We start from the raw sequence: 22232 nt of genomic DNA on the forward strand, positions 1-22232 counted from the left end.
TGATTTTGACACCATCATAGCAGTTATTTTTATTTTTTTTACAGATTTATTAAAGATCAGAGAGATCAAAGAAAAGGTTGATGCAACCTTTTACTCCTGTCTACCACACTAACCTGGGAGGCGATCCCATTGTTGAAGGTGGAGGCGTGGGGTTGCTCCCGGCGTTGTGCCTCCGGCGAATCGCCTGGGTCCTCTTCACGCTCGTCATGCATTCATGTTTGCTTCCGTCTTCTGGACCTAAAGCTGGAGAAGAGTTAATGGGTTCATCAGTGCAGTGGCTTCAATTACACCATTAATTACGCAAATAACAGCAAGAAAAAGCTGCATCAAAACTGGTTATACATTCAAGTCTGTTAGCTATTAAAAAGAAGCAACATCCACTTACTGGTTCTTGTGGATAACACTACGTTAAAGGGAAAGGCAATTCTTCTAAAAGCAATCTATGTTGTATTTATGATAGGCAAACAGTGAGGTGCCTATCGTCACAACAGACTCATAACTCTGACGGAAACCTGACACTTTGGCCTAAAAATGTATTATTCGGCTTTGAGGATGAAACGTACACCATGCTCCCAGCTTCGAGTAGAATAAATCATCCTTCCTACGTTATATCAACCCTTTATATCATAAAGCATTAGCTTCATCTCAGAAGTGGGAGTGTAAATTCTTTTGATCTTACCGTTTTACATATCAACAGCAAATTTTCATCAAGACAAACTAACAAATCTTAAGCAATAATGTCTGGAACACTTCACATCCAAGTTAGAGTATTTGACTTGAGGTTTGTTATTTGATTTTTGTTTCTTTAAGTTTCAAACTTTGTCAATAAATTCGCTGATGGCAAGAAGTACTAGTAAGACCTTACACCTATCAGCTTTAAGATTAGCTACACAAATTAATTTATCGAACCGCAACAGGACGATGTGTTTTAACCTTGTTATGACAACGTACACTAAAGTCTGTTAAATACCCATTGCTCCTAAGAGGTGTGAACTGAACAATTTTTTTTTTTTTCCCAGACGTTTTGTGCAAAGATCTCTGTGGAAAAGCCAAATTTTTAAATTTAAAAATGTAATTCATAAATCATACATAATATAATCCAAGTCCCCCTTTCGACATACACTTCCCTTCGATTTATTTATGGACAAACTCTTTGTGCTTATTAAAATCTTCTTTTGAAAGGGAAATCATGTTTTCTTTCCTTAAATGCAAGACTTAAATTAGCGCCATCTTGGAATTTTCTTCAACTTTAATCTCACATCTGCTCAAACGTCTTCAAGCAAGTTTCCTCCCTCCTAATCAGTGACAAAGCACCAGCAAATCTAGTTGCTCTACGTCGGTCATCAGGAATGCAATACCTACAAGCTTATAAAAATCAGCAGAGGCGTCATGGTTTTAACTTCTTTCTTCAGAAAGTGAAACAAAGAAACACTGCCTATAAGCTGCTGGTGCTATTAATAAAACACAATGCTGGCTGTTTGAGCCCTGTGTTGTCTGGTATCAGAACCACATTTTCAGGATTTAATCTACACCACATCTGACTTGCCCTCATGCTACAAGAAATGTTTTCCTCCTTGGCAACTCGTTAAAGTTTACAATGTGGAGAATAGCCATAATTAGATTTTAGCACTGCTTTGGGGATGTGATGTTAAGATGCTGATTTACAGTTTTGATGAGCAATAAATGAATCCTATACATTTATCATTCAATTACTCACTCCCAATAAAGAACGTGTTTTTTACTAATTCCAAGTCAAATTCTAGGTCAACATAATTTGATCTATTAATAATCCAGGAGGCAAAATGCAAATGTAAAATGCTACGTTGTGAAAAACTAATGTTGTGCACCACTGACCCCACAGTGAAACATGGTAGTGGCAGCATTATTTTACGGGGATTATTTTCATCAGCACGGACAGAGAAACTTGTGAGAGCTAAAGGGAAAATAGATGGAGTTAAAAACAAGCAATTATGTAGAAAACTGACCGGGAAACAGCAAAAGACTGCAAAGACAATTAAGAATGAGTGGCAAAACTTGAAAATTTATGTTCACAGGTGCTTGAATTATTTTTGCAAAAACTGAGACCAAAGGTTGCAGCTAAAAGTGCAGTGAAAGGTGGTCCAACAAAGTGAATTCAAATGTATCCCACACTACATTTTACTTTTAAAATGTTAGAACTCGTTTATTACTTTCCTTCCCCTTCAAATGTATGAACTAATTTGTGTTGGTCTGTCAAATAAAATCACAATAAAACATTAAGATTTCTGGTTGTAATGACAAAATTAGAAAAGCTCCAAAGTGTAGGTACAGCATAACAAAAACTAAAAAAATATGACCTTTCAACTTATGACATTAACCTATTTCTAGATTTGATAGTATTAAGAATAAATAACACTGACAGAAATAATATTGACTGATAAATAGGCACTGCTGCACCATATTACAAAATTATTTAAACTGCAATATTGTTGCTGAAAATTGAAATGGTAACACCTATTATAATTAAACAAAATTTCCCAGACACATTTTGAGTCTTTCAAATTATACAATGACCTCAGCACTTTCCATTAGCTTTAGCATCCCAGCTCCTAAATGTAAACATCAGGTTCTGGGATTAATGGCCACTGTAGCCTATTAAATGGTCTTGAAACGTTTGCCTTTAAGATTGCAATACAACAATGATATTGTGATAATGACAGTAATTTATTATATTGTGCAGCTCTATGATTATTACCCTCATTTTCCTCAGTACTGTTTCTTTCCCTTCGACACAATGTACCCATAACGCTTGGTGAGCTCTAGAATCTGAGTTTCTCAGATCAATACCAACTGAGGAAAGTCAACATCTATTCAAATGGCCAAATGCATCATCAGAAAGCAGAACCCTACTGTATTGCACTTGAAATGGCACACTTGACTTAATACTGCATCCAAGGAAGGATCTGATATTAAGATTTGATACATTGTGCAGCTCCATTATCAAGTGCTTCTAAGACTAAACCATAAAACTTGGCATAAAATCAGGGTCTTAATACTTAACTGGGTAGTCAAAAACATTTTTAAAACTGAGTTACTTCTCAGAAAAGATTTTCAGGTGAACTAACCTCCACCCACGGCTCCCTCTTCAACCAGCTCTCCTGCCCTCCAACCCATCTGGTTGCCGGTCCAAGACCCTCCGAGAGAATCCAGCCGATGATGACGATGGCATACAGGGAAGCCGTCGGTGTGTATAGTTCGGGCTTCAAGATCAGACTTAGACATAGTAAGGATGCGAGGAGCCGGGGTGGACGTGGAAGGCATTGGAAGAAGCGCGGAGGGCGTGGTCGCTGCGTTGCTCTGGCCCCCGCCAGCTCCATCCATACTTAGTACCCTCGCATGAGTCTTAGCGCTCGCTGTGCTAGAGGAGCGCTGAGCAGCACGAGAATGAGAGGGGGCTGAGGTTTCGGGTAAATCGCCCTCCCTTGGAGCAGGAAGTTGAGAAGCAGTGGAGCGAAGGGATGTAATGTTGATGTTGGCGAGGTCTGAGGAGTAGCAAGAGGTAGAGGAACTCGAGTCGTCATCGTTGTCGTTGTCCTCGTCTGAGCTGTATCTGCGCTGGGAGCCCAGGCTGGACCCGGCGCTAATATCACTGCCATCGTCCTCGTCACTGGAGTCCTCAAACAAACTTTCGCTGTAAGCTTTAGCCCCCAGCCGGCTGCGCACCGGGATGTAATCTCTGTGTTGCCTGTGATTGTGGTGACGCCTGTAAGAGCCGCAGTCGAAACTACTGCTGCCCGCTCCTGTTCGCCGTCTGAGAGCTTTCCTTCGGCCCGGCCTGTGGCCCATGTTTCCGCCTCCGGCCCGCAGCAGCTTCAAGTCTTTAGGACGAACGACCTGCTGGGCTTGGAGCGCAGGCGGGTCAGACAGTAACAATGGGGTGGAGGATATGGGCAGAGAAGGCTCAGAACACACTAGACCCAGGGCCAGCCCTGAAGGCACTGAATTGGCCTGCCGAGGTGGGGGGAGAGGAGGACCATGAGATTTTCTGTCCAAGTCACACACCTCTGAGTGGCCACTACTTGAAGGGGAAGAGTTCTGGAGAGGAGGGGGCTGTGCAATATCAGAGTGTGCAGGGGGTAAGTCCTCCTCAACAAGGGTCCGGTCTAAGCCCTGGCTGATGGACAACTCTTTGGAAGGGGAGCGCAGGAGCACACTGTCTGACAGGTTGTCAGTGTCACTGCCACCCTGTCCGGCTGCATCCTCTGTGTTTTTCAGAGGAATAGAACCTGACACTGGTGCTGCAGCAGGCATCTGTCCATCCGCAGGCCGCGACTGGCTCAACGATGGACTTTCTAACTGAGTGGAGTCCGTTTTCTCTGAGCGGTAGCTGCTTACGGTGCTTAGTGTCTCGCGGTCTGTGGTAGCTCCACCTGCACTGAAGCAGCTGTCTGTGGACCCCGCAGCCAAAGCTACCCCGCTGCGGCTGCCTGGGTGCTCAGTTCCTGGAGCAAAAGCTCCAGGGTCCAGACCCAAACCCATGAGGTTTTCGCTTAGCTCCTCGCTTAAGCTGTTCTTTATAAGAGGGCTGAGGGGTGTATCGCCTAAGCTTTCAGATTCAGCAGAGGGTCCAAGTGGACAATATGTTCCCAACCCATTATCCTTGGGACTCTGATGAGATGATTGTTTAGGCAAGTCTTTCGGCTGCTCCTTCTCGTCTCCATCTTCTTGACTTAAAGGTGAAGGTGGGATGGACAGGCATCCTCCAGGGTCTTCAGGTCCAGATGACACTCCAGGAACTCCAATGAGACCTGGGAATTCGCCTCCTGGAGAGTCAGAGATGCAGGACTGGACCATACTGGAGGGCCCTGAAAAATCCCCCAAAAAACGACACAATCAGACCGAAATCCATCAACTACTTAGCATTCTACAAATATTACATGTAAAAATATTATTTTTCAAAGTCCAGTATATTTCATGCAAAATTTAAATGTAAAATACAAGTGTTCTTCATAAATTTATTGGAGAAACATCCACAATGCTCAGAGTTTAGATTGAAGTAAGCTCAAATTGAGAGGAAACCACACCCAAGGACAGAAGAAGGGATACAAAGACAATGACGACAGGGAGGAAGAAAGATTAGCAAAAAGTAGCAAGGACACAAAGAAGACTGAAAGGAACTGATAAAAAGGAGGAAGGACCAGGAAAGACACATTGAAGGAAGGCAGTAAGAAAAACAAGGAGGAAAGATAAGGATATTAAGGAACACAGAAGCTAGGATGTACAGAAGGACACAGCATAGAAGCAATAAGATATTGAATAAAGTTGGAAACTGATCAAGGTCTTGGAAGATACGTCAATCAAAGTCTATACTTTTCCAATATTTTCCAGACTGTGTAGGAATCCTGGAATGCAAGTTAGGCTTAAGAGGAGCAAACACAGTTTCAAAATGTACTTTTTATTCTTGAAAGGATTTATAAGAATGTGCATCTGCACATGCTTTGAGGCACAGTTATTTTTATACAGGCAAGGATTAGACACCACTCAGCATGCAATAAAGCTCACTGCAGATCACAGAAAAAACAGCAGCCTTACTTTGTGCGTCCTGGGAGCTCTGACGTAAAATCGCACGATGGGCCGAAGTCACAATTACATTATTGCTTCCCTGTGCCTGTGTTAATTCTTTGAGATCTGAAGCAAAACAAAAGATATTGTCAAAAAATGTGAATCAAAATACTTAGTAAAGAAAAGTTTGCAAAAATCAAGCAAATAATTAATGAAAAAAAGGAGAAGACAGTTTAAATGCTTACCAGTAGTTCCTCCTACATCCTCAAGCTGGGGCAAAAACTCCTAACAAATCAAAAATATATGGCATATTAAAATTCATGAGTCATATCAGTAGTTATCAACCCTGCACCGACAGTATTGTTAGATGACTGAAAAGGTTTTGAAAACTAAAGATGAAAGATTTGTCAATTCACAAGGATTACAGGGCAAATGAGTGAGGCCAACATGCAACTACTGAACCAAGCAATCCTCACCGACACTTGGTTCAATCCGAAAAGAGAATGCTGGGAGCTGCAGCGAACCGGGGGAGTCGAGTTAACCTTCCGAAAAACGGTCATCTCCACACCAACATGACTATCTCTGGAAGAAAATAAGTACTGGTTAGTATAAAAAAAATGCCATTCTCCAACATCCCTTTCAATTATATCTCCACACCTGTGTTGATTTCCATCGTGAGCCCCTGACCCATCATCTCCTTCTTCTGTCCTCGGGGCGTCAGCTGCGAGAGAAGCCTGCTTCTTCTCGACAATCTCACCGAGGTCGAACATGGCGTGAAGTCGGTAGTTAACCACCTTAATGGCGGTAAAGAAGACCGCTACCACAGCAGAGTACACGCCTGCCACCACCAAGCTTGGAGGAAGAGCCTGAGAGCGAGTGGAAAAGAAACCGGGCGGAATTAGAAACCCAGGAAATGTTTTGTCTAAATGGACAACTGAAGATTTAAGTCAAGCTAAAACGGGTTGATTTTGGAGCAGCTTCTCTTTCCTGGTCTAGACCCTTTTATCCCATGGTTAAGCAAAACTCACTTCACTGGAGTGGTGAGTAATATTGGTGTTTCTGTAGTTTTCAGCTTGTGATCGTCTTGAGACTTGGTGGGTCTTGGACTGTTGCTGAACATCCCAAGTAATTAAATTTTTATCTGAGGGTGATAGTGTAGCTCAGATAGTTCAAACTTGGATAATGAACCCCAAAACACATCTATACTGGTCTTGCAGTAGATAAAGCAGGAGAACATTAAGCTTCTGGAAGAAGGCCTGACCTCCACCCTGATAACTTATTATACAATTGATGAACTCTGATTAAAAGTGGGTTTGATTTCTGTGCCAAGAAACTGACCAATTTAACTTGGCTATACAATTTGTTCAAACATCCAGCCAGAATTATGTCAGGGTTTTATTGATTAAGTTCCTCTGCATCTTGTTTAGGAACATTTATCTCAATCTTTGAAAACTCCAGATTTGTCCAACCCCAAATAAGTTATAAAAGGAACGTTTGTATTTAAACTACATAAATATAAATAGGCAAAAGAAACGAAGAATGAAAAAAGTCCACCATTCATCGAAGAAGAAATTAAGGATGAATTTTAAGGTCTCCCCTCCCCCGGTGTCTGTACAGCCTGATCTGTTCTAATTGTTCTAGACAGAGAGTCACTCCCTAATTATACCTGGGTTATCAAAAAGTTTCTCACAGGGAGTTTGGGAACCAACATTTCTGGCTCAGCATTAAGACATTAAAGACCTTCAAAACCTTTGAAACACTGAAAATGGAGGAGTGTTTCATTCTTATCTAAACCCTCCCGAGGTTAAAGTAGGATAAAAACACATTGAGTCTCACATAAATCTGGCTACAGCTGGAAGAATCTAAGTAAACACCTTTTTGGGTTTATACACAAAGTAGCAGAAGCTATATTCTAAAATCCCACTAACAATTTTAAATAAGACATAACATATTGTATTGACAGAGACAACAATATTTATGAGGAATTTTATTAAGTGGGGTTACTCATTAAAACGTGAGTTAAAACTCATTCTTATTTAGAGCCTTAAAATTTGTTAAATTGTTGTAGGAGAAAATTGATCTTAAGCAATCCTCCCTTGTTGCCAGAGATATACATTTGTCATATGTGAAAATTTCAGTCCAAGTGCGAGACATAGAAAATCCACAATAAATTCACATTTCTTACACTCAACATTTTTTAAAACCTTCAATATGTACAACTATTCCTCCCTGAGGTAAAGAACAATTCAAATGTATCTAAAATTACTTTGACATCATTGCCATGTTGAGTGTATGAAAAGTTCTGACTGACAATTTTTGTGTTGATTTCATGCCAGGTTGCCACATCAAATAAAGAAAAACTCAGGTCAACAAGACATTATTTGTAGAAGAATGATTCTGTCAACGTAGCTGCCGTTATAACTGTGGTCTTACCATGTACAGAAGAAAGGGGAAGGCCAGGAGAAAGATCCACAGGTACAGGTGGATGCAGTTGGAGAATGTGCTCTGATGGGGGTCCACATACCAGCCTCCTGTGAGTGAAGCCCACACACCCTGCCGCAAAATCTGTAGAGCTTGGGAGCCCATCTCCACCGTTTAGGGTTAGACAAAAGCTGGAAAGCTTCCTCCGAGCCTGGAGCTCAAAAAACCGTGCAGCAGATTGAGGCACGGTATCTTCTCTCTATGATGGCACTTCCAACATAGACAGCATGGTGACCAAGGCTGGTTTGTTGAGGACAACAGTTCTGTATCGTGGATATTTATAGATCTCAGTGGAGGTTGAAAGTCCTTGCATATTCTTGTGCCCTTTCTATACCAATGCTGCTTTTCTCTACCCTAACCCCAGCTGGGTGTTCAGCTGTTTGATCTTTTGGCACTTTGACATCCCACTGAAAGTGTGAAATGGCATTCATCTGAAAGACAAATCAAAGATAGTCACTTGACAGTTGATCTGTTTCTGTGATTGACATTGTTTTAGCAATGCATTTAGGGGAAAGCCAAACGCCACAGTACTCTGTATAACTCATTGTTATAGTACTTTGTTATTCACATGTTTTGACTATGAATGTGTCTTTCATTCGTTTTATTTTACACACGTAATTAAGTATTTATTATTCAAACAGTAGCCAAGCTGAAGCAAGAAAATTACTAAGCACCCATTGACCACAATATTCCAAAGTACACCCATTCACGCCATTGTGGGAGGGTACGTGACATGACCAAAACATCTTTCAATTTCAAAAGACTGAGCTTAAAACTTCAAAATGTTAGAGGTAGGCCAGGGCTATGCAAGCGAGATTAAGTTTTAGATTTGCATTAGCAGGCTAGCAGACACTTTAGCCTAGCTTTATGGAATCGCTTTGCTTTTCTAAATGATATACGTCGTAGACGCATTGAGCCACCAGCGTGGATTAGCCTCTGCAAACACTTACGATACAAAGAATAAAATTGCTACAAGTACAAAAATCGATGGCCAGCGTTTAACATCCGAATTCTTAACGTTAGGTACCGGCTAATGCTAGGCCGCATACCATATGAAAGGTGAATGTAACGTTTTTTAAACTAACAAAACAGACCTAAGCTATCCGCTGGTGGATGCTTTTAGCTATGTAAACTCAGGTTAGGAGGACAGTTTTAAATAACTGCTCACAGTAAACAGCTTTCCAAGTCTGGACCCAAACATAGCTTACAGTTAGCATTAGCTGTTGAGCTTGCCTCATATCTTCCTTCCGCATCCAGTCCTTGTAAAATCTCAGAGCTTTCCTCCTCAGGATGCAGCTAGCAGAAGACGGCAGTCCAACTGTAGATTACCTGGAGCTTCGCTGTTCTATTGGGGCTGGTTAATTTATCTTGGTTTTCCTCATAGTCCGTCATCCTCTTTGGTGTTAAACATTGACAGACATAAAACAAGAACAGTGAACCCCTCTGTACACGAACGACAGCTGTTTCCTGGCATAAACGAAGTCTGTGTGGGACTGTTACAGGTCTGGCACACCGAGGTCCTGTTAGCCCCAGCTAACAGCTAGCTGACACACGCACGCACGTACGTAAGTACGCACACGGAGACGTTCCCATGGTCCCGATTGGCTAAGTGAATGTCAACGTCACGAAGTGAAATCTGTCCGCTTAAAGTCTGACTGGGGCATCTTTTTTTATTTGGGACATTTTACTTTCAAATAAAGGCCACTAGAGCCGACAAAACCTTTTAAAAAAATCCATCCATCCATCCATCCATCCATCCATCCATCCAGGTTCTATCTATCTATCTATCTATCTATCTATCTATCTATCTATCTATCTATCTATCTATCTATCTATCTATCTATCTATCTATCTATCTATCTATCTATCTATCTATCTATCTATCTTTCTATCTATATACATACATACATGCATTTTCACTAATGCCTCAAAGTTATCTCTGTCTTGCTCACTGTTAAGCTTCACTATTCCATCTGAAGAAAGGTATCTCCACAGCATGATGCTGCCATCAACATGTTTAACTGGGTGGATGCTGAGCTCACATAGGGATTTTGCGTTTGTGCAAAATGGTTAGATTTTGAAGGTAATCTGACCTGACCACCTTCATCTTTCACATGTTTGCTGTGTCTCTGCATTGTTTTTGGTAAAGTTTAGGACTACTTAGCTCTCTTCAGGAGTCTTCCTTAATGTCCTGATCTGTGAAGTGCATGATCAAAAGCTGTCCAGTCAACAGTTTGTCCTACCTGCAAATGTAAGTAGGACATTTGCAGGTAGGTAAATGTCCTACCTACATTACGTATAATCGAGATAGCGTATAATCTCAATTATACGTTACTTCCTGCAGTGGGTTTCCTTCGAAATACATTACGGTATTTAATACAATCTAGAAAGGTTTAAAGAGTTTGAATATTTTTGCAATGCATTGCACATGCATTTGCAACCCGCATATTTATTTATATCTTGGAAAATATAGAAAAAATAATCCTAAATCACTTTAAAAACATTTCTTGCAGGACCAGTGCTTGGTTAGACAGCTGTAATCTGCTTTTGCTGCTGGAGCCGTTTTGTCGAATTAACCTCGTGACATCTCTGCAATTCTCAGGAGTGGCTTATTGTGTCCTTTAGCTACCCCAGTTTGATACCTTCTGTCAGCACAGATCAGTCCTCACCTGCACCAGACCTGCAGTGACACCACACCTCTGCAGCCTGAAGGACTATTCTTTTCCGTCTCAGCACAAAGGGACTGACGGGACAAGTGACCCCCGCTGGCTTGGAAAACAACCGTTCTAAATTCTTGTCTTTAGTGATAAACCTTTGGAAAATTGATGGCTGCTTTAAAACAGGCAGCTATTGCCTCAGTCCTAGAAAGAAATGTGTGCACAGTGGACAGTTCCTCTTCATCTCAGCAGGGGGGGTCCAACTACACAAGTATGGAGCATACAACAGCATGCAGTTCTTCCTCAGACATTGAGAGGCAATGCTATTTTCATCAAAAGTATTACATCGGACATATTTTACTTTTGCCATGGCTTCATTTATGACTCACTTAGTATGCAACCTTCTTATTCCTACTATAAAGATTATATGCAGCCAGAGGCATCTAGAAACCTCAATTTGCCTTCTTAGCTATTTAATATCATGCAATTTAATGAAGCAACCAATAAACCAGCGTCTCTCCTGACTGGGAAGTAATTCTTTCCTATGGATTCATCCATTACTATAATTCATTTTTTCATTTATTCCACTTGCAACTAAATTATTGTGAACTGCAGTGGAGTCCAGTGGTTACCCAGAAGAGCCTACCAGCACGGTAGACTCTAACTAAACCAAAAATGGCTTGTTAATTTGAAAAACTAAACAAAACATTTGTACATAATTTAGCTCCATATACCAGTCTTGTAAAAAAAAGAATCCTATGTTTGAAATTTAAGTTTAAAAAAGCTGTATTCTTATTATGTTTGGGTAGATTTATAATTAGACTATTAGTAGGTACTTTTAATCTCTAACTATTAATGAAAATGTATTTATTGTCATGCAGTGATGTCCTGACATCCTCTGACATCTATGTCATTTTCAATAGCTTACTAAAGTTCACAATTACATTATAACATAAAGCTGCTGGCCAGCTTTTATGCTAAATCAAGCAAGCCAATTTTAGATTTAATTTGTCACCTAATTAGCAACGTGCCAGTGTCAGTTTTATACTATTTGTTTTATTATTATTAGAAATCATTATTTAATCAGGGAACAGTCTATTCATGATTCCATTAGAGCAGTTCTCCGGGGATTTCACAGAAGGTAACTGACCACAGTTTTTTTTTTTACTATGTTCATTTTTTAAATTGTTATTTTCCTCTTTACTTGGACGCTCTTTACAGATCTTCCTCTATACTTAGTAGCCTGAAATTATGAAATGACTATGTGCTGGTATGGCAGATGGTTGTGTTGGCTGCTCTAATATAAGGTCCCAAGGTGACAAAAATGGCTTTTCCTGAGGTCCAAGGAAATAACATTGATCCAATTGTGATTCAAATCACTCCCCAGAGTAGAACCAAGCACATTGGATGAAGGTGCTTGAACAAGAAACAGACTTATGGAGCTCTACAAAATCAAATGTAGTTAAATCCATGGGGTGCCATTCATGCTGCCCAAACCTGAACAAATCTAGCAGCTATACATGAACTGGCTCAGTTAAACGGAGTGTAATGTGTTGCGCTTCTCCTCTATCACCCTGAAAGAATTGGCCATCTGGGTCGTCTTCGTACTTGTGGAAACATGATTGAGTCCTGATTCTATCACATTGTGCAGTGATTCATCATCCCAGACAAAGGAGTCAGCTGGCTTAAGGCTTTGTCATATTTAGACTTAATAGTGCTAAATTAGACAAATCAAGATAAAGACATTCTGTTTCAACCAAAAAAAAAAATCTTTTGTTCCATGATGAATGTTTGATATGCGGGAGTTACTGTCCCTACAGAATTATGCTGCCTCCAAAGAAGAGAGACCGGGAAAGAGCAAAGGATGAGCGAGAAAATGATGATGAAACTTAGGTGTAATGCACACTTTTCTTGAACTGTGATTTGTATGAAAAGCTGTTTCTTCATGTTAACATTTCTTGTTTGTATAGTGTGACCCTTGCAGATTAAATCAGTAAGTATTTAATCTGCAGTAGCATTAAATAGTAATTACAAAAGAAAACAGTCAAGTTAAATACAAAGGATATTCCATTTCAAATGTAAGGTCACTTGCATTGGTTCTTGCATAAATGTTGCCCATGACACGGCCCTCATTGTTCACCTTATAAATGTATTCACAGTCTACTTTACTTGATACATCTTATTAGTATAAGGTTCACCACCATTTGGTTCAGCGTTTCTTGAATTCTTTGTGACAAGTATTTAACAAGGTGTAGAAAACATTTCTGAGATTTTGGCATGATGCTGCCACACGGTTTCTGCAGATTTGTTGACTCTACATGTAAAACTTTAGTCTAACTGGTACTAAGCACCACAATAATATCTCCCACTCCATTACACCACATCTAAAATGGTTCCTCATGCACACAATTGCCATTTACTGGATATTAAATTTTTTTAGACCTTACTATATAAACTATAGTTATTGTTGTGCATGAAGATCTAAGCAGTTTAAACTTCAACAAGACATCTTAACCTTCTATAGATGCTTAAATGCATATAGTTACCTCCATGTGATTGGCCGAATCACTATCTGTGCTAATAAAGAAAAGAACAGGTGTGCCTAGTAAATAGTTCAATGAGTATATATAAAGAAGCTTCTTGATGCTTTATTGGCATCGGAACAACCTTAGATTGATAAAAAGAACCAATCTAATTGAAGTCACTCTTATTGTGTTACAACTTCTATACTTTCTTTTTGAGACCTTGGTATTTCTTATGCTTCTGATGTTCTATGTATCCATGTTCTTGATGTTCTGTCTCTGCATCTTCTGAGAAGCTGGACTATTGCTGCAACGTGTTGTTGAACATAGACAACAATTTTCCTGATGCCAAGAAGGCATCAGGAAAATGCTGATGGAAGGGAGGAGAGACTTCTGCATCTTCCAGGAACATAATGCAATTTTGTACCACAATCACATAAATATGTTACCTTCAGTTGTGATAAAATTGCTATATAAATAATAAAAAAAACAACTTTAGAGAAATTTAACTTTGCATCATGGCAATATTTTATGCCATGATGCAGAAATTGGCCCCTGTCTCTTCAGGAGACAGTTCTTTGGAGTGTTGAACCTAGAAGTTGTTCGAATTTGAGGATTTCTCAAACATGAATGAAAGAATCAAAACAACTCACCAGGTATGTTTTTGATGAGGGAATATTATAACATGATACAGTATGATGCTCAAAAAAGTTGATTTTGCAGAACACATTCCTTTTTAACTACAAAGCTGTATTTTACATTTTGATCAGTTTTCAGACTTCCTGAAAAAAGCAGACATTGCCTTCTTGTTTAGCCCCAAACAAAAAATCTTGATTCAAGACTCCAGACTCTTGAGCCATTTGAAATAAACAGGGGAGTGCCTATTCCTAATTGACATGACATCAAAATAAGATGTTGGGGAACAATTGGCAAGTAATTTTTTTTCATCCAAGCACTTGTGTCATCCAGAGTTGTGCCCTGGGCTATGAATTTCAACTCACATTTCAAAACCTGATTCTCATCTTCATTTACTAATACCTGGAATCTTTTCTGCATTTGGTCTTACCTTGTATTTTACTAACATGATAACTTTGCGAGTTTCTTTGTGAATGTTTGCAACACACAGGTGCATGTTGGTAAGTTAGAATACCATTACAAGGTTAGATCAAATCAGTAATTAAATACAAAGAGCAAAGATTTCATATTATAGATTCATTAAACCCTGATTGATGTATTTTTAAATGTGTATTTCTAAAATTTTTATTATCTTAGTTTGCAGCTAATGAAAAACCCAAATTCAACGTGAAATCTAGGTCAGATCAATGTAAACATTTTCTTAGTACAAAAATGCTCCCAGTTGACAAAGGAGAGTAACCAACAAAAAGTAATTGCTGTAGAAGTTGGCTGTATGCAGTTATAATAGGTATATTATAACTAGAAGATAAAGTGGAAAAAGAAAGTACAAAAAAAATGTTCAAAGGTTTGGAGAAAACATGATCCAGTACTGTGAACTGGACTAACATTTTTGTATTACTTATTTTTTGACAAAGTGAATTTTGGGTTTAAGTTAACTGGAAGTAATCATAATATGAATTTCATTTTATGAACTGAATCAGCTGCAATGTCAGTAAACAGTTTTAAGTCACAGAGAAGCATCACATGACACAGGTGTGTACAAAGTATATAATCAAGTGTATTTTCATCTTTATCCACGTTCTGTACACATATTAAGATCCATTTCACATGAACACTATACAATAGCAATGAGTGAGGAATGGTATATTTTCTGAGCACTGAGCAGCTCACATTAAATGGCACTTTCATAAAAAAAAAAAAAAGAAATCACACAGCATGAGCAGATAACTGAAAACAAAAAGTTATCATCAGATTCACTGAGATTCAGCACATATAAAAAGCACAACAAAATAAAACATTGATTGGTTCCATCCTTCTGTTTCCTCTGCATAACCTGAATGGCAAACAATGGGAAAAAAAAAACAATGACATATTTGCAGCTATCAGAGGAGAGTGTGCTTCTTTTATTATTTTTTTGTCCGGATTAAAGTAGAAAGCAATCTAAAATGTGGTGTGTTAAGAAGAGTGGTAACAAGATACATCGAAATATCAGAGAAATATTACAGTTCACAAATTTAATTATTCATCCCACAGAATAGTCTTTTGGATAACTGATAGAAAACAAAAATCAATACTTTTGGCTGCTTTACAAGGATTATCTTATGTCTCAGAGCTATGCTTCCATTTTCAGTGTGCTTTTTAAATTCCCAATGACAGCATAGAGGAAATAAAAGGTTGTTAGTGAGCCGGCCTTTCTCCAAAACGCTCTTCAAAAGTGGGATTCTGCGCTTCTCAAAGCTCCATCGAACTGCAACAGTTTGGATGTGGTGATGGAATCAATGGTGGGAGCTGGACCAACAGTCCTGGATGTGATCACATCCTGGTCAGTCCGCTAACCTCTATATGTACAGTACATACAAGCAGTGCTTGTAGAGGAATACCTTCACATGTTCACCATTATCGCCTCATTATATCACACAATTCCTCAGATTCATCTGACTGAAACATTCGAGGACTGCTGTGTAGAGGTATGAATAGTGATTTCATGACCACTTTTAGACAGAGCTAGATGTCCTGGCTCATTTACAGTACAAGTATCCATCAGTGAAAATAATCCCATCTCATGAGGACGGATGTACGCAGAGCGATCGGGGTAGTTAAAAAAAAAGAAAAAAGGAAACACATAACATAACACGAAGGCTGCCGATGTGATGTCTTCTCCAAGTGAAAAGGGCTTTCTCTTCGAGTGCGCTCGGGATGACTGCCGGGGCGCTTGCTGCTCATATACCATAAAAATTCAATAACTGGCCTGTTCTGCCTCATGTATCATAATGGGGACATTGAGACTCAGGATAGAGAATTATAAAGAAGTCCAAAGAAACTGGATGTTCTCAGCACTTTCTTCACAGTACCATATCCATGCTATGTACAAAGCCTAAGTGGATGTTCTCTTTTCTAGCTAAGTTAAAAACATGAAATAAAAATCGTACACCAACAAAGAGATGGTGAATACAGAGTGTCCATTTTGACACAGATGATGTGTTAGATCTTGTGTCATTGACGGGGAATATAGCACTGCTGGGGAACTGGGCATCCTTGACTGTAGGGAAACCAATATCTATTCGCTTCAAGTGAATGTTTCCTTGCAGTCTGGGAAGTTTTTCAGATACCTGATGGATTCAGGTTGCAAAAAACAAAACCAAAAAACCCAAAAAGGAAAACAGCATCCTCTCTCATCCTCCAGTCTCAGTCCATGGTTGCCTATTCTCCTTCTCTTTCAGACATAATATTCCTTGTCTTTGTTCTTTTTGCCCTTTGTGATGGCCTTCGCCACAGAGGCGGTGGCTGTGCTTTTGTCTTTAACCACTGCTCCGTTGCCCTCCACGGTGGAATTGTTGGCAAAAGTGTGACCCTGGTCTGCTGGGTAGGAGCCTTCATCCCGGTTGCGGTACTTGTACATGGCATAGAGGAGGATGAGGATGCAGAGAGCAGCAGCAGCCACGATGCCGACCACCATCCCTGTTGTGCTACTGGACTCCCTGATGACTTCTACGGCGCCTGGTTGGTTCTTTTCATCAGAGGCTGTGGGATTGGCTGTGGGCACATGGGGAAAATTGGGGGGGTACGTTAGTCCTGGTGTGTTACGGGAGGATGGAGGAGCAGGGGGCAGGAGCACCTGGTCGCGGGTGTTCATTTTGCCTGCGGGAATGTGGAGCTGGTCAGGATTGGTTGTGGGAACAAAAGGAGGTAAAGGGCGGGATTTCTGAACTCCACCCTCACCAACGGCGGGAGGTGGAGGAAGGACTGTCCTGTCAGTGACCATGGGGGAGTTATTATTGTAAAAGTCCTCATCATCGGATTCCGTCATCTCCCCCGAGCCGAAGGCCGAGACTTCCACAGGGTCACCGCAGTCCTCCTGGTCCGGGGGGCAGGAGGGATGAGGAGGGAGGATCAGGGACTCTTTGGTGGTTTCAAGAGGGGAGAGGAGGGTGGGAGGAGGAGGGATTACAGGGTAACGAGTGGCGATAGATGGGGGCTCAAGGGAATCCACTGTTATAATAGGCAACACTAATTCTCCTCCTAGAAAGGAAAGAGAAAAAGTAAGGTATCCCAAATTAGAACTTGTCTGACTAAACAGCTCAACATAATATTTTCTGGCATATATGCTAATGTCAGTGATATTATTATATTGCATTGCCTTGCAAAAGTATCGATGTTCCTTGAATAGCCTCAAACTTCATTGTATTTTATTGGGAATTTATGACAGACCAAAACAAAGTGGCTCATACTTGTGATCTGGGAGGATAAATATTGAAGTTTTTTGTAGAGTTTGGTGTGCATTTATCCCCCATTTAACTCTAATCCTTCAAAATAAAATCTAGTTGTAACAGTTGGTTAAAAAAGGTTAAGGCCACTGAAAATAAAAAACAAAATGGCATCTTCTAGGACCCGTTCGACCTTGTATACAATCACTTAAATCAGACATGTTCCTCCACAAAGTTAGTTCTCCTCCTGCACAACTCACATCTCTGTCATTGAATCTGGTTGCTTCCAGTTCACCATCTATATTCAAGTCAAAATCCTGTCAAAAAAGTCATGAATCAAACTTTTTTCACAGAATTCTGAGGGAAAAAAACAACAACATTCAGTGAGCCTAATCATCAACTATACTTCAAAAATCACCTGTTTGGTAAGTTGTAATGTATTCTCAGAGAGAAATCCTTAATAACACACAGCGGCTGCATTTCTCAGAGTAAATACAGCCACTCTGAACTCTTTAGGCTTTCTGAAGTTTAGCCCTTTCTGAGAAAGAATGGGCAACACCTTCAGTGTCTAGACCTGCAAAGCTAGTAGAGACACACTTCAAAAGATCTGCAGTGAAGGAACGTTCCACAAAGAAACCTTTAGGATTTTTATACTAAAAATGTTAAAAACACACACATCACTGAATGCTTTTGCAAGACATTGCATATAACACTCTTAGAGGTGTGATTCGTAAATGCCTGGGTATGCAAAAGAGAAATCCTTAATAACACACAGACATACGATAACCAGAATGCAACAAAAGCTTAATCAGGACACATGCCAACACACAAGGACCCCTAAGAGGGTGAAAGCTCAATGAAAGGCACGTGACAAATGGATGAAAGTGCAAAAAATTAAATGGCCGTGCTGCTGTGTGCACATCTGTGGGCAGAAATTCAGGGATGACAAGAGAGGAAACAGATTGTTATTTGAATGAAACACAAACATATCTCAGAGGTTCTATCTATCTATCTATCTATCTATCTATCTATCTATCTATCTATCTATCTATCTATCTATCTATCTATCTATCTATCTAATATTTCTATTTACAGAGTTGTACAGATATTTATGGTGACTCCGTTCCCTTTCATCATTATCATTTGAGTCACATGTTGCAGAGCCAGGCAGCAACAAACAATTCTGATAAGGTCATATTAATAATGGAGGCACCCATAATAAGGTCAGACTCGTTCTTGAGTTTCAAAGCTTGTAACTGTCACAAACCTGATCTACTGTCATCTTATCTTAATTACTCTGGCATGCTCTTAATTTTCCACACTCATTTTCATTAATTCAGTCCAACTGAGTGATTTTCAAATGGGTATATGATGGGTAAAAATTAGACGGGGCTTTAGTGACAATCAAAATGAGGACAGCTGTTTGAGCAAGTGGTGGAAAGAGGAGCGGAAACACAAAGAAAGAATTCAACTGCGGTGGAAAACAACAATGGAACCAGAACACTTTGTCCGCTAACAATCCTGCGCAGGAGTTGAGTAGCAGTCCAACAAGATGTTTTTCTGGTTTTCCGATAGGCTACCCACCTGTTCCAGGCTCACACTCTTCCAGATCCTCATCGTCACTCGGACACTCAGCTGATGCCACCAGAATATCATCAGAGCTCTGAGGCTGGAAAAAAAACCCCCAACAGAGTGAATGAACAATTAACACATTTCTAGCTAGATTTTTTTTCCACCTGCTTTTTTTTTTCTTGCTGACTGTTCTATTTAAGGAATATCTGCTCCACACAGAGCTATGCCACAGAAGTGTTTTTATTGTTCTTTGGCTTGGAGCAACTCCGGTAAGAGTGCATGTTCAAAACAAGCACATATGCAGCTGCTCTTTATCCTTTAACCCCTGTGGCGGTTTTCATGCACTGTGTGCAAACAAAGAATAAACATCACTGATAGATTACCTGTAGGCTAAATGCCTTTTAATACTTTCTATTTTATTGTGAACATGTTTGTTTTGTAAGCAATTATCTTGGATGAATTTCCACAAAAACATGCTGCTTTAAGGTAAGAAGCAGAATGCGCGGAGGACTGTCCTTTTGATACATTGACTGTACTTGCATGACGTTTTTTTATTTGGCCCATCTGATTAACTCCATCCATCGACATCAATGGTTGTTTTTATATAGAAATCTTTTAACTTTTCACCTCTAACCACATCTTCCCATTGGTTCGAAGTAAGGCAGTGTCGTTTCCATTTCTGTTCAACAAAGTTTTTCTGCTCAGGGGTTTGGTCATGGAAGCAGTGGCAGTTTCTGATATGAGTGGTATGGCTCGCCACCCAGGGTGCCATCCAATCAGGAGTGGCAAAAGGGCTCAGAAAAAATACACTGAATCATGCAGACTGATCTTGAAACAAGTTTTCTACTGCTTGCGTGCTGTAGTGGGTGACTCAGTTAATATGACTGCATACACTGGATGCTAAAAATAATCAATGGTTATTTTGCTCTTTTTCATAAAATCTGGTCTACTTTTTGTCATCTGTAGTTCATAATATTAAATAAGTCAGTTAAAGAGACAGTTTAAAATAGTTTTAGTTTCAATTTGTACAACCACATAAAAAGCATGTGGAATATTTTTTGGCATCATATTTTTTATTTAAAGTCCTTTTAATGAAATGCTAGAGAACATGGAGTATAATGCATCAAGGTCTGTTCTCTAGCAGCTCTAGTCAAAAGGCTGAGGCACTTTGCCCGTAGTTACAGGAAAACAAACTGGGGAGTTTGGAAACATTTCTGACCCCAAGTTAAACAGGAGTGCTTCTACTATGTTCTTACATTAGTCTCTGTGTAAAAATCTATAAAGCAAATTAATGTTATTGATAAAATGATCATAACGCTAATGAATAGAGTATTATAGTAATTTAGCAGGATTGATCATTTGAATTATGATGCTGGTTTTTGTTTAACAAGCTATCAAAACAATAAAACTGAATATGATCATATCATAAGAATCTCACTCTGTTTTATGCGTAGAGAGCATACCCAAATGGTATTAATCATTTATAAGTACATCTTTAATATGTTTGTCTTCAGGGAAAAAAATCGAACAAAAGCACAAATGTTTTTTGGTCTCAGTAAGGACGTTTTCAAATGTAAGAAGCCAAGGTTCATTGTTCTAAAATGTCACGGCCTTTCCAAGTGTACGAACCAAGGAGCCTAATCTATCATCTGATTTCCCTTCGTTCGTGTGATCGTGCTCTTTTATTGGAGCTTGAGAGACCCTGAAACCTGATGGCTACTTTTAAAGGTTTTTATTTTGTGCTGACTTTTTAAGCACAAGGCTCTTCTTCAGACTTGAATTTATAACTTTTGATCTTCTCTTTGCACTGTTCTTTATCTTACATTTCAATGCATGTGTATCAATAATGCATGAAAAAGGTCCCTCCGACTAAGAGCACAACGTGATACGAGAAGTAATTGGAAAGGATCTAGATCTTTATATTATTATTGAGAAGCCCCGCTTTTGGTTGGCTGTGGAACTACTGTAGCTTTTAACAACCGTACACACAACAATTTATTGTTTGTTTGTTTTTTGTTTTTAAAAATATGTCAACGAAACATGATGCGTTGGTTAGCAGGCAAGTGTGTTCAAACTGGACTGGGATTAAGGTAAAAAAAAATACAAATACAAATTCAAATTCAAAGTAAACCAGAAAAATAATAGCAACTAGCAACTGTAAAAGTAAATCAAATCAACACAGGCAACAATATTAAATTAGGTGAGCCTTATCACGCATCGTTTCAAACCATTTTGAAACAAGTTTGGCCATACATATCTGATTCAAAGTCCGATTAAGTTCCTTTTCTCAAAAATCAGCCTTCAACTTGTTTTCATTTAAGCTGCCCAACCTTTGAGATGCTCTCCCTCAAGCTGGGAGATCGCTGCCGGCGGGTGGTGGTGGTAGCCATGGTGGTTGTGGTTTCCATAATTGTGGTGGACATGTCGGACACGGCCAGCGGTGTCACAGAGGTGGTGTCCGTAGTCAACGCAGAGAGCGAGTCTCCGACCAGGCGCAAGTTCCCTTCCACCTGAACGCTCGGGTCGTTTTCTGCAGCCAGTTTGAGCACCTGGAGGCCGTTGTAGTACAGCCCAGAAATCTGACCCTGGAAGGGCCGACCCTTGTCGTAGCCGCCAATTTTAATGGCCGCCTGGCTGTTAAAGATGGTCAGCTGTCTCCCTGATGTCAGACAGAAACATGGACAAAGAAAAAGCAGGAAAAAGAACGCAGACATGACAAAGTCAGAGAACTATTTTTTTCTTTTCTTTTTACTGGTAAAGCATTTGAACCAGGTGAGCTTTAAGGATTATAGTTTTTAAAAAAGGTTTATTTAGATGTTAACTTTAGAAGGGAAGCTTAAAACTTTGACTTCACAGTTGGTGCAAGAGGATTAAAACTTGTTTAGGTGTCGTTTTGTACGTGTTTAAACATTTTAACTGAACTCTGTGGGATTATTAATCTCTTAGCTTTAGAATAAATTTTGTGTGCAGCTCTGTAAAAAGTATTCCCCCTTAGATATTTCATTTTTCTCTTTATAATTATTTTGTATGTTTCAGAACATTAAACAAATTGTAATATCAGACAAAGAAAATCATATGGTTTCCAATTAGGGCCTTCTATTTATAGAAAAAGCCCCTCT

The 22232-nt window shown here is 39.6% G+C and overlaps 2 protein-coding genes across 10 annotated transcripts in view; both read right to left on the reverse strand.

The window, feature by feature from the left end:
* Positions 1–9574, reverse strand: part of LOC116728319 (pecanex-like protein 3) — a 43290-nt gene extending 33716 nt beyond the window's left edge. For 2 of the 3 annotated variants that reach the window (XM_032576348.1, XM_032576346.1), the window contains exons 1-8: positions 9231–9574; positions 7975–8453; positions 6199–6407; positions 6018–6123; positions 5787–5826; positions 5572–5667; positions 3105–4844; positions 114–243 (exon numbers count right to left, since the gene is read on the reverse strand). In XM_032576348.1, coding sequence (XP_032432239.1) covers positions 114–243; positions 3105–4844; positions 5572–5667; positions 5787–5826; positions 6018–6123; positions 6199–6407; positions 7975–8127 — 2474 coding nt within the window. In that variant the 5' untranslated portion in view covers positions 8128–8453; positions 9231–9574. The remainder of the gene's footprint in view (positions 1–113; positions 244–3104; positions 4845–5571; positions 5668–5786; positions 5827–6017; positions 6124–6198; positions 6408–7974; positions 8454–9230) is intronic. The other variant, XM_032576347.1, reaches the window with a different exon arrangement.
* Positions 9575–14872: 5298 nt separating this feature from the next.
* nrxn2a (neurexin 2a) overlaps positions 14873–22232 on the reverse strand; it is a 166119-nt gene continuing 158759 nt past the window's right edge. For all 7 annotated transcript variants that reach the window (XM_032576025.1, XM_032576021.1, XM_032576023.1 and 4 more), the window contains 3 exons: positions 21444–21772; positions 19126–19210; positions 14873–17356 (listed from right to left, as the gene is read on the reverse strand). In XM_032576025.1, the coding sequence (XP_032431916.1) occupies positions 16554–17356; positions 19126–19210; positions 21444–21772 (1217 nt within the window). In that variant the 3' untranslated portion in view covers positions 14873–16553. The remainder of the gene's footprint in view (positions 17357–19125; positions 19211–21443; positions 21773–22232) is intronic.

This window comes from Xiphophorus hellerii, chromosome 11 (genome assembly GCF_003331165.1).
Source record: "Xiphophorus hellerii strain 12219 chromosome 11, Xiphophorus_hellerii-4.1, whole genome shotgun sequence".
Lineage (NCBI taxonomy): Eukaryota > Metazoa > Chordata > Actinopteri > Cyprinodontiformes > Poeciliidae > Xiphophorus > Xiphophorus hellerii.